Genomic DNA, 16,732 nt, shown 5'->3' with positions numbered 1-16,732 from the left:
GGAAACTGCCTCACTGCACATTCCGAAGCCAATGGCCAGCCCAGCACCCAGCAGGTGCTCAATAAACATCCCTTCCATTGCACTTTCCTCCCTGCCCCTGGGGACAGCCCTCCAGCCAGCAGAGCCCCTGAGAAGTCAAGTTTCTTAGCCCATCATCCAGTATGTAAGGCCCCTACGACTTCCCTATACTGTGTTTTTCAAATCTTTATTTCAGAACCCCTAGTAGGACTGTTCAAATGAAGTCCTACTAGGGATTCTAGCAGGTCAGGGGCTGCAGGGCAGTAAAGCGTGCTGGTGCCCCCAACCCCATGGCAGCCCCTGATGGGCTTCTGTGGGGGACTAAGGTCTCAGATATAGAGCCTGGGTTTCCCAGGCCCAGTGGGCAGATTATGGGAGCAGGGGTGGGAGAGGAGTGATCGGGGGACCTAGGGAGTGGGAAATCCGAAAGCTTCACCGTCATGCCACCCACTCCTCTACCCCAGGGGCCTGCTGGAGTCTCAGCCAGACTCCCTGATGCATGTGGGCAGCAGCCCAGGATCTGGGATCAAGTGCCAGGGAATGAATAATTCCTGCCTGGGCCCTTCCCAGGTCACTGGAGCTGGTGTATCTGGTGATAGGCGATGACCACAGAGAGTCACGGTGGTGAAGGTTAGAACCTGGGTCCAGTCCCTGGTCCAGAAGATCCCACATGCCGCAGAGCAACTAAGCCTGTGTGCCACAACTACTGAGCCTGTGCTCTAGAGCCTGCAAGCCACAATTACTGAGCCCTCGTGCCACACTACTGAGCCCACGCGCCTAGAGCCCATGCTCTGCAACAACAGAAACCACAGCAATGAGAAGCCCATGCACCACAGCGAAGAGTAGCCCCCGCTCGCCACAACTAGAGAAAGCCCGCGTGCAACGAAGACCCAACACAGCCAAAAATAAATAAATAAATAAATTTCTAAAAAAAAAAAAAAAGAAAAAGAAGAAAAAAACGAACCTGGGTCTAGGCCCAGCTTGGATCAGATGCCCAGGCTGTACTTGACCCTCCCCTGTGTCCTTTATGGTTACCTGGCAGGGCTTGCACACCCAAACTTCAGATGGGGAAACTGAGGTTCACAGATGGGCAGTGGCCTGCCAGGACCCTACAGAGTGACCCATGGGTCCTAACGATGCATGTCCAGCCAGGCTTTGCTGCTCTGCCCCATGAGAACCTGGATCTGCTCCCCACCATGGGGCAGCACACAGGTTCTCTCCTCCACCTCTGGCCAAAAAGGAGTCAGGGAGTGGCCCAGAGACGGAGCCTAGCCTGCCAAACATCACACAGCAATACCCAACCTGGCTGCAGCCACTCACCCGGCAGACCGACATCTGATTGGTGGTGAGTGTGCCCGTCTTATCAGAGCAGATGACCGAGGTGCAGCCCAGGGTCTCCACGGAGGGCAGACTCCGCACGATGGCGTTCTTGCGGGCCATACGCCGTGTGCCCAGCGCCAAGCATGTAGTGATGACAGCCGGGAGGCCCTCAGGGATGGCGGCCACTGCCAGGGCCACGGCAATCTTGAAGTAGTAGACAGCACCTCGGAGCCAAGAGCCGCCGTGGGCCGGGTCAGCAAAGTGACCAATGTTAATGACCCACACGGCCATGCAGATCACGGAGACGGCGCGGGACAGCTGCTGCCCAAACTCATCCAGCTTCTGCTGCAGGGGCGTCCGCTCTGGTGCCATGGCCGCCATCTGACTCCGGATCTTACCCAGCTCCGTGTGCAAGCCCGTGGCCACTGCCACACCCATCGCCTTGCCCGATGCGATGTTGGTGCCCTGGCCGAGGGAGGGATAAGGAAAGGGCTGGTGAGCACCCCAACTGGGGCCCAGAACCCCTGATCCCTTCAGGCTGGGGTTAGGGCTCTTATTCCCCTCCTTGGCTTTCTTCTTCTCCATACTTAGTGCTCTCAGAGGTATGCCACTATGTAGTCTTGAGCCATTACTGTCATCGCCATGAGAGTGTCAGCTCTACGAAAGCAGGGACTTGGTTCAGTGCCACATCCCCAGTGCCTAGTGTGGGGGGCCTGGCACAGAGGAGGCACCAGCTGATACTGACAGTATGATCAACCAGCACAGCACAGCACCAACCCGTCAAAATTCAGCTCATAAACGACCAATACAGCCACACAGGAGTGTGGCTAACTGTGACCTCAGGTAAACAGTCGATAAATATTTACTGAAGAATCCAGAAAATTTGAGCTGAAGTCCATCCATTCCCAAGGCCCCAGTAAGATCCCCAAGCCCCGGTGCAAGTGCCGGCCAGCCTTGAGCCTCTGTGTCCTCTGCTGTAAAACGGTCCAACAGAGGCCCGAGACACAGCTGCTCTGAGGAGGCTCATAACTCGGTCCCCTTCAGACAGGTGCACTATGCTGAGGCTGGAGAGAAGGTGGGTTCTGGTAGCCTCAGCGTCCCTTCTGCCCTGAGCCATGCAGCTCCTGCCCTCCCTTACAGGCCCCTCCACTAAGGAAATGACCCGCAGTTAGCCAGGGCACCCTCCTTAGAAAGCTTCTAGTGACAGCTTCTAATGCCTGAACATGCCCCTTGGTGTCCCCTCCCCACCCAAGGCAGCTTCCAGGCACCTAGGCAGGGTGCTCTCCTCAAGAAGAGCTGTGGGTGTATATCACTTTCTCCATTTCTGTTCACTTCTGGGGAGACTTTAATAACTTAGTGCCCAGGGCCACTGCCAATTGGCCTGACCCCTTCTTGTGGCCTCCGTGGGCAGCCTGTGAGCATCACTGGTTAAGTCCCTCTAAGGCCACAGGGGCTGATCCCTCCCACCAGAGAAGAACCCATCACTCTCCCTGAGAAGAGCTGGGCGGCTTGGAATCTTGCCTTGGGGATCAGTTTTCCTATCTGAGAAATGGACTGTTCTTGATATCCTTCACCATTTTGGCAACGTTTCTCCCTCTAGAGGATTCTGTTGAGGCAAGAGAGGCTCTGCCTCTCTCCAGTTTAAGGCAGGATAAGCCTAGCAGGTAGGAGGAAAAGCTCTGGAATCAGGAGTCTGAGTCCACATCCCAGCTCTGGCACTCGCTGGCTGTGTGACTTTGGGCAACTTACTTAACCTCTCTGTGCCTGCTTCCTTGCTGGAAAATGCAGACAAGAGTACTTATTTCAAAGGCGCTGTGAGGATTAAATAAACTAATACAGGTAAAGGGCTTAGAACAGGGCCAAGCACACAGCCTTAGGTAAACACAGCTATTATTATTACTGTAAGTTTGTACGTATTCTTAATAACAGATGAGGTTCTTTCCCACAGGGCTTCAGCTGATTAACCTAAATGTTATTATCTTCGTCATCACCGTCCAGGCAAAGGCCCCAGGATCCCAAGCACTTACAGAAAACAGCATGTTCTTCTTGTCCTGGTTCACAGCTCTGGGGTCTGGGATGGCATCCGTGTGCTTGGTCACAGACACAGATTCACCTGGATGCGGAATCAGAAATGAGAAGCCCCACGTGAAGGCACCTCTGTCCCCTGGCCTAGCCGCCCCTGGTTCCAGCCTCCAGGCCTCACCAGTCAGGATGGACTGGTCCACTCTCAGCGTGGTGGACTTGATCTCGATGAGACGGAGGTCGGCGGGCACTTTGTCTCCCACTGTGGAGGGAGAATAGCTTGGCTGAGGGTGGCTTTGGATGCCACCTCCTGGGAAAGCCAGGAGGGCTCCCAGAAACCAAGGCTGGGGCTGGGAGGCAGAGGCCTGAGCTGTCCCCGGCCTACTACAGTCCCCTTATCTGTCCGATGGGGTTTCGGCCAAAGAGCTTTAGAGGAATCCAATAGCTACCCCCTCTGCATATATAGTCAGAAAGAGAAGGGTGGGCTCATCCGCGTCACATAATGAAAGGAGGAGGCCCCCAACGCACCTGCCACTTCCACGATGTCTCCGGGGACGATGTCCCGGGCGCGGATCCGCTGCACGCCCTTGCGGTCCGAGCGGATCACCTTGCCCATCTCAGGCTCATACTCCTTCAGGGCCTCAATGGCACTCTCAGCGTTGCGTTCCTGCAGAGGCAGGAAGGCTGTCTGTCCCTGCTGGCCCCAGCAGGCCACCCCCTTGGAGTGACACCCTTAGAGCTTGGGATGGATCTGGAAGCAGAAGGACCTGCAGGATTTCCGGACCAAATGGAGGTCACGCCTAGCAGCTGGGAGACCCCAGGGCCCAGTCCCACCACCGAGCCTCCCACCTGCCACACGCCCACGATCGCATTGGCCACAAGGATCAGCATGATGACCAGGGGCTCCACGAAGGCAGTTGTGGTCTCCTCACCTTCCTCGAACCAGGCCAGGACCTGCCGGGATCAAAGCTGGTGAGTTTAGGCTAAGCCGTGGGCCAGGGTCTGCTTGCCATTTCCTTTGTATGCTGGGTCTCTGTCTGCTCCCGTTTTGGGGGAGATACCCCTGAGGAGCACCAGACCTGGAGAGGTCTGCTCTCAGAAGGCCCTGGCTTACGAAGTCCAGCCCCTGCAGGTAGTGACCACCAGAGCCCACGTCCCACCCCACCCACTTTCAGGGACGTGGGGCCATTGTGTGACGGCCAGGAGGAGGCATCGCCACCTGCCTGGCGGTGGTTCTCGGAGCGGGTGTGGTGTGCCCAGACCAGGAGTGACGGCAGCATCACCTGGGAACTTGTTAGAAATGCGAATCCTTGGTGTCCATCCCAGACCTCCCAGGTCAGAGCCTCTGGGGTGGGGCCCAGCAGTCTGTGTTTTTAAGCAGCCCAGGTGACCCCGCTGCAGGCTCAGGTTCACGGTTCACGGTTCACAGACCAGAGGGCCACGGTTCCAGCCAGAGCCCAGGCCTGGAGGCGCGAGGCCTGGTTCAAGTCCGTTCCCACCTCTTGGCCCAGGTGGGCACTTGTCATCCTCTCCAGGCCTCAGTGTGTCCATCTGTTCCGTGGAGAGGGTACCAGAACCCTTTTGGCTCAGCGGTTTTGCGCACCTGCCTGGACAGACTTTTAATTTTAAGAGTCCTCCATTTCCAAGGAACAGTGAGTGGCCAGGGGGGTCAGACACAGCTGGCTAGACCCCTCCTGGCTGGAGGGGCCTGGGGCAGGAGTCACATGCACCCCCGGGGCTCCATTCCCTGCATGACCGTTGGGTCTCTGCTGCTCAGCCACTGGTGTTCCCCTTCCCCACCGCTCCACTCTGGCCCCGCGGCCCTGCAGGTGCAGAAGGAGCCTGGGCAGGGCGGATGGGGGACAGCCACAAGGAGCAGCATCCACGAGGAGGCTGCAGGAGGTTAAGGTCTGAAGTCTGTCTGAGGAGCTCTGCAAGTCACAGAATGGGCTCACAGCCGGGGGGATTTCACCCCCCAGGGACATTTGGCAACATCTGTAGGCTTGATTGTTACAAGTGGGGAGTGCTACTGGCATCTGGTGGGCAGGGGCCAGGGATGCTGCTAAAAATTCTAAAGTGCACAGGACAGCTCCCACCACAAAGAATTATCTGGTCCAAGAAGTCAGCAGGGCTGATGCTGAGAAACCCTGTGCTAAGGCAAGGAGGGGCGGGGTCAGACCTGGGCTTCTGCAAGCTCACTCTGCCAGCCAGGGTACAGATGGGAGCCACGAGTCCAGTGCGGGGGGCTGCGAGGGTTTGGGCAAGGGCAGGGGGCAGGTAGGGGCCCAGGGATGCCCACAGCTGAGAGGACAGCCCTGTGGCCCAGAGCCTGGGCCTCTGAGCACTGCCCTGACCTGGTCTCCCTCCCGGGTTGCCCGATGCCATGAAATGGGGGCCCTACTTACGAAGGAGACCAGGGCCGCCAGCAGCAGGATGCGCACCAGGAGGTCCTCAAACTGCTCCAGCACCAGCTCCCACAGGGACTTCCCTGGGGACAGGAGTGCCGCGTGAGGCCTGGGCCCCTGACCGACTGACCTGCTTCCATGCAGAGCTGGGGTGGCCTCAGGACCACCTGGCCCACTCCCTCCCTACCATTTGAAAAGGGAGAGCCCAGAGGCCCTGAAAGGCACAGATGGGCAATGCGGGGGGGTGGGGGTGGGTGGGGGGGTGTTGCTCAGCAAGGCCCCACCCAGCCGGGGGTGGGCGGAGGACACGGCCTGACAGTGAACGGCCCACGATGGTGTCTGGTGACCTCATAGGCCGCCCTGGCTCAAGGCTCACCTTCCTCGGTCGGGAGCTCTGCAGGATCCAGGCAGCCACAGGAGCCATGGGGAGACAAGAAATGACTGGGTTATAGAGTGGAGTCTGAGCAGCCCCTCCCCATGTGCCCACCGGGACCTCCACGATGGGCAGGACACATCACCCCAGTTCTCTGAGATCACAGAACGGATGGTTTGAGCCCAGATGCTTCCACCCCCAACCCTCACCTCACTCTGGTTGAGGAAGGTCTGGTGTGGCCTGGCTCACCCTGGGACAAGACGGGAGCCAGGAGCGGCCTCCTAGACACTCCCCCATTGCACAGAGGGGTAACTGAGGCCTGGAGAAGAGACGGGACCCCTGAGGTCACATAGGGAGTTGGTAGTTCTCACAGCTCCCTGCACTCTGCTCTTTCTCAGATGCCCACCTGGTCCCGTTCAATGTCCCCCACCCATGGCAGGGTAGCCCTTCCCTCAAATTGAGAACATCGGCTCAGGCCACCTCTGACACACCTGCTTCTCCAGGACCACAGGGACAAGGCCCACAGCACTGCTGTCCCTCTGAGCCCCACCCCATCCCAGGCTCCCCCTGAGCACGACCCCAGCAGCCAGCATCCCGGGCACTGAGAAACCCACCGCAGTTCAGTTCCTAGAGGCTGAGTCTCAGCTTGTCCCCTCCCAGGCCCTCCACTCCAGGCAAGCTCAGTGAGGACCCAGCCAGCATGCCCAGGCCCAGACCACAGAACATTTTGAAGAACCATGTTTCCAAACACCACCAGGACCTGCTGTCACTTTACGGGCTCCACTTTTATCTCCTGTTTCCCGAAGCACCTATGTTACAGGTGGAGCTGGCTGCCCCAGTACCTGAAGTCTTGGAATCTTCCCAACAGCCTAAAGGGGAGGCAGGTGGGAATTCCGACCCCGTTTCACAGGTGCAAGAGTGAGGTCCAGAGTGGATTCGTGGCTTGAACAAGGTCACACAGCCAGCAAGGGTATCTGTGGGTCTGTGGAAAGGGGCCCTGGACGGGCTTCTCCCTCCTCCTGCCGAGCTCGGGATCTGCCCACAGCTGTCTGAGGCCCCTCCCAGGTCAAGCCTAACTGAGCCTTGCGTCCTCTTGTCTACACCCCCAGCCCCACTCCGGGTCGCTTGGGAGCTTGTTAGCATGCAGAATCCGAGCCCCACCCCAGGCTGGCTCTCCCTCTCTCCTCCTCCCTGACATGGGTCCTTGCCTCTGTCCACCTGCTTTCGGCTCGAGCACCTGCCAGCATTTCTTCCCATGGGCACCTCTCCCCTGACCATCTGTTTCAAAGGTCCGGGGTCTGCACCTGGCAGCTGAACCATGGGGAGTAATAAGCAGCCCACTGGGTTGCAGGAATCCAGGAGGAAAACATGTAACCTAAAAATACACTTTCTAGCATTTTCTCCAAAGTCCTATTTTAGGCAATGGCTGACATTTTCCGTGGAAAATGTAATCTCCAGTGTCCTGCGTTGAGATTAAAATCAAACAGACTTTTTCCTTCTGATCTATTTAGCTGAGGCGAACAGGAAAGGCGGGGGGAGGGCCAGGCCTGGTTTCTGGGCCAATTCTCCAATGGAGCAGCGTCCTTTAGAGGTCATCTCAGCCATGCCCCAGCCTCATGGCACACATCAGTCTGCTTCTGCCATGCTCGACCCAGGAGATTCCTCAACCCCTCACCTCTGCAGGTGTCTTCAGGGTTCCTGACCTAAGGGAGAGGGTATCCGTTAAGTCTCACCTGAATCCCTCCTGCTGTCTCCCTGACCCCTCCCTCTATCTGGCATGTAGCCCCTTGACCACCATATTCCTCAGGGCTTTTTTTCTGGGTAAGAGTGAGGCCCGGGGTTGGGAATCATGTTATTGGACACACATACCAGCTCTAGTCCCCCTGCAAGCTGCCCTCTGCCTGCAGGTCTCACCAGTTCTCCTTTCTCTCCCCTTCCACCTGGATCTCCCCTTCTGCTGACCCACAGCTCGATCCAGGGTCCACTCTTGGTGGTGGTCATCATGCTGTTCCCCAAATACTTCTCATTCTCCCCACCTTGTGGGCACACAGTAGGACTGCACGTCCCAGCTTCCTGTGTGAGTTGCAAAAAGAAGGATGTATATTCGGGCTGGAATGTTGAACTGCTGGAGAAGGGCGCCGTCCAATGGAAATTTCTGTGATGATGGAAGAGTCCTATAGCCACACTGTCTGATACGGTAGCCACCAGCCACATGTAGCAACTGAGCACTGGGAATGTAGCTAGTGTGACTAAGTAGCTACATTTTATTTATTTTTGCCACACCTTGAGGCTTGCAGGATCTTAGTTCTCTGACCAGGGATTGAACCCAGGCCCCCAGCAGCAGAAGCACGGGGTTCTAACCACTGGACGACCAGGGAATTCCCTACATTTTAAATTATACTTAATTTTTATTCATTTAAACTCAATCAGCCACACAAGGTTAGTGGCTGCCCTATTGGACAGCACAGTCTGGAGTTCTTTGACCCTCTGCTACAGCAACCAGCACCTGTGCAATGGTATCTGCTTTGTGAACCTGAGTCACAGAGTCGGGAGACACCGAGCCCCCAGATGGGCTGCACTAAGGTACATATATACAGTGTGAGCAAGAAATGACCTGGATTGTTTCAAGCCACTGAGATCTGAGGGTTGTTACTGCAACATAACCTAGCCGATCCTGACCGATGCCCCCTTCTCCCCAGACCTAGCCTCTACCGCAAGGCTCCCCTTTCACCCCCTTCCGCTGCCCCTGGGGGAGGCTCAGCCAGCCATGAGGTCACCACAGATGCCCTGCCCATCCCTGAATGAGGGCCATCCCTGCTCATGTAATGCACATGCTTCCAGTCATGTCTGAGTAGCTGGCTCCCCGTGGGGCCCTGAGCCTCATTTGGAAGACAGAGTACCCACCCCCACCCAGAATGCTGCTGTGAGGATCAGCATTAGCATCATTAATATTAATAAGTCACATTTATTGAGCGCCTACTATATACCGAGCAGTGTGCCAGGTGCTTTACCTACTTCACCTCCGGAGATAAACGGGAGGGCATTGTGTGCCCAGCACGTGAGAAGGTGCTCCACAGACAGAATAATCACTTCCTCATGTGCATTACTCTCTTGTGATTCTCAAATAACCTGGGAAGGAGGATACAATTATCATTCCCATTTTACAGAGTAGAAGTACAGAGAGGTTGAGTGACTGGTTCATGGTCACACAGCTGGGAAGTGGCAGGGAAGCGTTTTGAGCTCAAATCCCTACTCTGGACCTCCTGCACTCATGCCTAGGCTGTCCTGCCTTCCCACCCCAGTGGTCCCCCTGTCTCCCCCCAGCCAAGGTCACCTGAAAGAACGTAATATCCCATGTCCTGATTGTTGGGCTGGATGCCCTCATCCCATCAATCGGTTCATCCTTCTACTGTGACCCTAGAGCCATCAGCCCAATCATCCCGGCCCAAAGACTCTTCCTCACAAAACAGGTGGTGTTTTGGGGGTTTCTAGACCGTATCTGCTCAGGCCTGATCTGCTTCAAACTCCAATCCTGCCAAGACTCTGAACAACCCAGTTCTCCCCTCACATGAATTAGTTCCAGGGCCACGGTGGGGGATCCAGGGGCTAGGAGAGCACCTCCTCCCCTTCCTAGGCATCCCTGGAAGATGCTGGTTCCCCCTTGCCATCTCCAGGCTGCATTTGGTGGGGCTGAGCCAGTTCCCCCTTGAAATGATGGCATTGGGCCCTCAGCAGCACCAGATGCCCCATTTGTTAAGTGAAGAGAATGCCCTGGCCCTGCCCACCTCTTGGTGCCATCTGCCAGGCTGCACGGGCCAAGTCAGTAACAGGAGGTGCTGCCCCTCCCAGACCCCAGCTGGGCCAGCCTGGGGGCATATGAGCCCCCACTATTCTTGTCTGGACCTCTCACATGGTGGCTTCTCCTGGCCGAACCCTGCTCTGGGTCACTGTTGCCAGACTGAACCAGCCCATGTCCACAGATGCCCGATGTGGAGCTGGCCTGGAAGGGCCTGGGATGTGATTAGAGAAACTCTGCAGCTTAGAGCAGAGAGCCTGGTCCAGAGGGCTGGAGTTCAAATCCTATATCTTGGTAGTTCTGTGGCCACAGGCAAGTCACTTTAACCCTGGCTGTGCTTCAGTTTCTGCATCTGGAAAATGGGGATAATAATAGTAACTACCTCATAAGGTTGCTGTGAAGATGAAATGATGTAATACGTATGAAGAACTTAGACTAATGCATAGCATATGGTGAATGCTCAGTAAACATCAGCCATAACAACAGTTAAGAGGATGGAAGCTCCAGTGTCCCTAGCACCTGGGACAGCGCCTGGCACACAGTAGGTGCTCAATAAAACTCTGTGAATGAATGAATGACCCTGCCCCGCTCACAGACCTTCAGTGGCTCTCCTGGACCTACAGGATAAAGACCAACCTTAACAGGGCCTTCAAGGTCTTCCTGGATTTGCCCCAACCCACCCTTCCAGAATCACTCTCATATCTTAGACATCCGTCCCTCCCTCTGTCAGCCAAGTGAGATGCCTCAGGATTGCTACCACGTCCCCTGGTTTTGCTAAAGCTTTCCCCCCTCCAAGATTTTGTTTCGCCATTTTTTCTGTGCAGGGTACCTCCCCATTTCCTCATCTGAATCTCCAGGAAGGCTTCCCAGAAAAGCTCTTCTCTCAAGGGTCATCAATGTTGCCTTCTGCTTCCCGCCCCGGAGCACCCCCAGGGCAGGCAGGGGCTGAGTCATCCCTGGGTCCACACAGAGCCTCACTGAATTGTTTATTCGGTTGCCCCATGGTTCAGCCCTGGACCCTGGGCTCACAGCCCAGAGCCCAGGAGAAGGGGGGTGCGGGGCCAGGGCTGCCCCCAGGCTCTACACACCACCTGCTCCCCTAATCCCCCCTTGACTCCTTCCTTTTCACAACAATGGAAACTGGTATTTCGGCTTCTAAGTATTGGTTCCAGTTGGGAGAGGCGAGTGCTCACCAAGGTCTTCCTCAAAGGTAAATTTACAGAGCAATTAAATCCTCACTCACAAAGTCAGGGAGAGACCTTGGCTGGCAGACGCCACCCCGCCCACCTGGCCTGCCATGGTCTCCAGGCCCCACCTGGAGCGGATAACCTCTGCCCTGGTGCAGCCTTACTGGCTGACCAGGCCTGGAGGCAAAGTGTTTGCTGGGCGTCCTCGGTGCTGTGAGCAGACCCAGTCCCGCCTCAGGGAGCTCCTGGTGCAAGGGCTTGGGGTTCTGCAGGGGCAGGGCTGGTGCTGTTCCTGAGAGGGGGTACTAAGGCTGCCCAACAAGGGTGTGAGAACTGGGATGAAGCCTGAAATACCCGCCTCAGATCCGAGGCAGTTCACATCTGCAAGGCCCTTGGGGGATCTCAGGGGCCTGTCTCTGCCCTACTGACAACACTGCGGCCAAGGAAGCGGGTACCTGGGCTGAGGGCAGGAGATAAGATCACAGCAGAGACCACACCGGCAGGAATCTAAATCCAGACTATCCCTCCCACCTGGCACCCCGGAGCTCTGGTACCCACTGTACAGATGGGCAGGCTGAGGCCCAGGAAGGCAGGCTCCAGCCCCTGTCACAGCCCCTCCCCCAGCTCCCCTAAACAGAGACACTGCCCCTCCCCCGCAGAGACTTCCTGGGACCTCGCCTGACTCCCACATCGGTGGGCTCTGGGGTGGGGGTGGCTTAGGTGTTGGCCCGCCCGTTTGGGGGGACACCCCCAACCCAGTCCTGCCTCCTGCCTAGGCTCACATCCAGCAGGGGTGATAGGCAGCCCATCCACGGACATGAGGAGATCAGATGGCTCCTGCATATATGAAAAAATGCCCAACATGACTGGCAAACAGAGAAATGCAAAGTAAGACTATGAGAGGCCACTCTTCTATGAGATTGGCATCCAACAACACACTGTGCTGGTGAGGTGGTAGGGAAATGGTAGGTGAGGTGGTAGGTCAACTGGTGCAACTTTATGGAGAACAATTTAGCAACAGCGGTCAAAATTTAAAATGCACACGCCCTTTGACCCAGCAATTCCCCCTCTAGGAATTTATCCTTTGGAGATAGTCACAGTGTGTGAAATGACATGGGGACAAGGATGTGCCTTATAACGTGTGTGTGATAACAGAGGCTTCAAACAACCCCAGAGCCCATCAAAAGCTCGGGTGAAGAAGTGCTGGAACACCCACATGATGAAACTCTGAGTGGCCGCTAGGAAGCCCAAGGATGCTCCACGTGGAACCACCTGCAAGAGTGACTCGGTCGCGTGGAAATCAGGGGCAAAACAGCCCTCAAAATCCACTTCCTTTCATGTAAAAAAGATCATCGATCACAGACCCAGAAGTGTGTGTGCACAGAATATCTTGGGAAGGAGACACTGGGGTGGCTGGGAATGGGTGATTGGGGACAGGGCTGGGGAGAATTTACTATATACCTTTTGTACATTTTGAATGTGGTACGGTGTGCACATTTTTATTCAAAAAAATAAGTTGAAGGGATGTAGAAAAGGCCCCTCCAAGAAAGCTGAGTCCTGGGCACCGCTGGGGTCTGCAGAGAAAGGCGGCTCACAAGAGGCCAGGAGCCTCCCACTTTCTGCCCTGTTGGGGCCTCAGAGGACATGGCTACTTGCTGGGGTTGGGATAGATGCGGGGGAGGGAGGTGCGACTCCCAGTACACTCACTGACTGAGGCCCCTCCCCCAGCTATGAGGAGCAGGGAGGGAGGATCCCCGGCCCCTGCTTCCCCTCTTCCTGTGCTGGCAGAAATTGTGAACTTCAAGACTTAAGCAAATGACTTCCTTGTGGTTTCCAGCCTAACGACCTTGCAGGTGCATAGACTCCTGGGGTGGGGGAGGACACTAGTCCCTGGGGTGTTCCCTCCACCTGCAGGTCCTGCCCCCTCCACCCCATTTCTGGCCCAGAGCCAGGCCCAGCTCCTTCTGCCACAAGAAGGGATGGCTTGGTGTACGCAAACACTCACAAATGTCTGACATGGGTCCTATCGTAGCCTCACTTATGATGAGCAAATAGAGGCACTGAGAGGCAAAGCAGTTATATACAGGATTGCACAGCTATGAAAGGGCAGAGCTAGGGCTCAAAACCCTGTCAGCCTCACCCCAGAGGCTGCGTGGGTAGAGACCGCGGAACACCCACGCCTCCCCCTCAGGCCGGGGCTCTGCTGGGGGAGCATGAGGCAGGAAGGGGCAGCCGGCTCCCTTCTCCTCACCTGATGACTTCCAGAGCTCTGGAATGCTTCCCGAGGAAAAAACCCTTGGGGGCCCCGCGGGGGCCGGGGGCAAGGCTGTACTAGCTCCTGTCTAGCTGACCCCAGCTCCTAGCACAGGCCCCAACACCAGGGTCCCAGAGTCTGCAGAACCGATGACCCCCTTGAACAGACAGGGGAACCGAGGCCCAGAGGGGGGCAGGCACCCAGTACCAGCTCTACCACTTACTGTGTGACCTTGGGTAAGCTGTCTAACCTCCTGGTGCCTCAGTTACCTCCTCTGTAAAATGGGGATGACAACAGTTGTTTTCATAGAGTTGTTTTGGGGAAGGAATGAGACAAGGGATGAAAAGTGCTATAAGACCAATGCCTGGCACGTAGTATCAATAGGTAGTCAGCGAACATGAGCTTTCATTTTTACTACCATCGAAGCACAGAGGAACCAGAGGAGCCCAGGAATAGCCCCCTAACTTGTCCTACCACCCTCCCCAAAATGCACATCCACCTCTCTGTACCTACGCACTGCACCAACATCCTTATTCATCACCCCACACAGATGCTCAGCCACCAGGGCACCCCCAAATCCTCTCACCTAGACAAAACAACATGGGGGGAACTAGAGCCTCCCTCCTTCCCAGCCAGCTTCCCCTCCTCATGAAGACATGGGGGCCAGAAAGGAGAAAGGTGTTGGCCAGAGTAACACAGGGCAACATCTGTGTGATTCTGGAGGCAGAACCAAGGGCTGGATCTCCAGCTTCCCTTGGGAATCAGGACTCCCAAGCTGGAGGCCACAGCAGCACAGAGGAGGCAGTGGAACCCCAGACCTGCTGCCCCGACCCCCAGCCCCACCCATGGGCTGGGGGACCAGCCCTGATGCCCTGCGCTCCTGCAGCGAGGACACCCTCCCTGCCAAGTCACTAGTAGGGGATATTAAATAATATTTATCTCCCTAGTTCCGCCCACAGCTCAACTAAATATAGCAACTAATTTTTTCGAAAAAGGATTTCTGCTCCAGAAAGATAATATTTATATAAGAGGTGGTTGTCATAAACCAATACAAAACCCAAAGCTCCCTTTCTGACAGCTCTTCGTAATTTTCAAGCCAGCCCTGAGCAGTGAGACACACAGGCCAGAGAACCTTCCTTCTGGCTGGCGGGGAACCCTGAAAGGGTGAGGCCCCAAGTTCTGAAAGGGCGTGGGTCCAGGCTGCACTCTGGGGATGGAGGCGACATTTCTCTCTGGACCCCTAACACTCTGCCCCGTGCCCTGGGGGTGGACCAAAGGGGTGGCAAATCCTGCCTGCAAGCGACCTGGGGAGGGACCTCTACATCTTCTACCATCTCTGGGTCATATCTGGACACTACTGGCACTTGCCGTGCTTTTTGGCAGGCGGAGAATCCCACACTCCTTTGGACATGAGGAAGAACGATACCTTTCCCTCTCAAACAGCAACAGCATGAAGGCTCCCTCCTTGCCCAGAGATGGGCAGGCGTGGCTCCAGGTCACCCAGGAAGGAAAGGCCTCCCCAGGCAACTCCCTGAGTGAGGCCTTGAACCTGCCACCCCCAAGGAGGTGGGTCTCCCGCCTCAGCAGTTCAAAGCCCCCACCGACTCCGCCAGCCACATCCGCCTGGGGTTGCAGAAAGAGGAAGACCTGGGGGTGGGGTCACCAAGCCTGCCAGCTGACAAGCTGCACCTTCTGGGCGTTTTACTGAGCCCTCGGGGGAGACCCTCGGGGTCAGCTAGGAGGCTGGGCCTCAGAGTCCCCGGCTGGTCCCTCGCCGGCCGACCCCGGTGTGTGCACCTGCACGACTCCGGCGGACTGCGGCGGCGCGGGGATGCAGCGCTGAGCGCCGATGGGGGTGGGCGAGGGCCTGCAGGAGTGGACTGGGACGCGGGTGGAGGTGGGAAGCCCGGAAGGGCCGCACGGGTCCCTGGGCCCGGAGGGAGGAGAGCGGGGCAGGGGAGCCAGGCGTCCGGTCTCCGAACCCGGAACCCGCACCCCCACTTCCCCTGCGAAGGTACCGCGCAGCCCCGCCGGGAGCCCCAAGGGCATCTGCAGAGGTTTCCTGAGCCCTCGCTTCCTGCCTGCCCGCCCGCCCGCGGGGGCCGATGGCTGGGAGGGGAGTGGACCTCTCCGCAGCCGCGGTGCCGGGGGCGATACGGAGACCGCGGCGCACGCGGCCCCGGCTGCCCCCGCGTGGCCCGCGCTCTCACCGTTAGGGCCGTAGCGCTCCCGCGCGCCGGTCACCTGCTCCGGGCTCAGGCCGCCCTCGGCAGTCACTGAGAAGCGGCGCAGCACGTCGGCGGCCGGGAGCAGGTGCGCCTCCGCCTCCTCCATGCCGCCCCCACGGCAGTCTGCGCCGTCGGCACAGTCGGGGCCGCCTCTCTGCAGGGTTACTGCGCGGGGCGCGGGGGGCTCGGGCCCCGACGGGCGCCGCGCGAGGCCAGGACCGCGTTGGGACCTTCCCCGACGGCAGTGGCGGCGGCGGCCGCGGCCCGCGCCAGAATGCTGCGCCCCGGGCTCCCTCCCAGGGGCGGGGCGGCCTGGGGCCCGCCCCCGCACTCACACCCCTTCCGGCCGCCCTCGGAGCCCTCCGCCCCGCCCCCGCAGGACCCCGAGGCGCGGAGGCTTAGCTGCCCGCCCATTCTGCAGAAGCGGGAACTGAGGCCGCCCACGCGGAACGCGCTGAGCTTGGGGGGGCCGAGGGAGCGTGGTCCGGAAGGGCCTCGACCACTGTCCACAGAGCTGGAAGGGGGAGGCAGGTCAGAGAACTGGGGAGGGCTGCTGAGCACGTGTCTCCGAGATGCCTTCTTTTGAGCCCTCTTGGGTCCTGGGAGGTTGCAAAACGGGGATGTCCATAGAGGGGCTTCCTACCCCCTACTCGAATTCTGCAAAGTATGACCCTGGGTCTAGAGGGAACCCAAAAGCCTGTGAATAAGCAAGACTCCTCTGGAGATTACTTGATGTTTTCTTCTTTTGATGTTTATGCTTGCTTTATTGTTTTCCTAAAGTCCAGCGATGAGTGGTTATTCCTCACACAATCAGAACCTCTAACAATGACCCAGTATATAAGAAAGTAAACCAGTCTTGCTACCTTAGACTCACACCTTCACCCCAGCAGGAAATGTAACTGCCAAGTGGGATGAGGGTTCCCTGGAGAAGTCTGAGGGTGTAGGGGGGAGGCCTCTGACCAGGCCCCCAGGGAGAGTGACCCTGGCGCAGGGCAGGGGAGGGAAGGGAAACCCCTACTCCGGTGCTCCCTGAGCTCCAGTCTGTCCAGGGGTACCAGGAGGAGGGCTGCAGGTCAGGGAAGCAAACTGTGGGAAGGCAGAAACCACTCACCGCGCCAAAGGGAAGAGC

At 57.5% G+C, this 16,732-nt stretch overlaps 1 protein-coding gene across 4 annotated transcripts in view; it reads right to left on the bottom strand.

Moving 5' to 3' along the window:
• Positions 1 to 15,845, bottom strand: part of ATP2A3 (ATPase sarcoplasmic/endoplasmic reticulum Ca2+ transporting 3) — a 38,390-nt gene extending 22,545 nt beyond the window's left edge. For 3 of the 4 annotated variants that reach the window (XM_022595936.2, XM_022595937.2, XM_022595935.2), the window contains exons 1-8: positions 15,586 to 15,844; positions 6,142 to 6,159; positions 5,766 to 5,848; positions 4,210 to 4,314; positions 3,889 to 4,027; positions 3,542 to 3,622; positions 3,366 to 3,451; positions 1,339 to 1,803 (exon numbers count right to left, since the gene is read on the bottom strand). In XM_022595936.2, coding sequence (XP_022451644.1) covers positions 1,339 to 1,803; positions 3,366 to 3,451; positions 3,542 to 3,622; positions 3,889 to 4,027; positions 4,210 to 4,314; positions 5,766 to 5,848; positions 6,142 to 6,159; positions 15,586 to 15,709 — 1,101 coding nt within the window. In that variant the 5' untranslated portion in view covers positions 15,710 to 15,844. Of the gene's footprint in view, positions 1 to 1,338; positions 1,804 to 3,365; positions 3,452 to 3,541; positions 3,623 to 3,888; positions 4,028 to 4,209; positions 4,315 to 5,765; positions 5,849 to 6,141; positions 6,160 to 15,585 lie in introns of all 4 variants that reach the window. The other variant, XM_022595934.2, reaches the window with a different exon arrangement.
• Positions 15,846 to 16,732: the final 887 nt, after the last annotated feature.

This window comes from Delphinapterus leucas, chromosome 19 (genome assembly GCF_059928025.1).
Source record: "Delphinapterus leucas isolate spDelLeu-1000000601 "Yukka" chromosome 19, BTC_Dleu_Yukka2, whole genome shotgun sequence".
NCBI classification, from domain to species: domain Eukaryota; kingdom Metazoa; phylum Chordata; class Mammalia; order Artiodactyla; family Monodontidae; genus Delphinapterus; species Delphinapterus leucas.
This window is presented reverse-complemented; position numbering and strand designations above follow the sequence as displayed.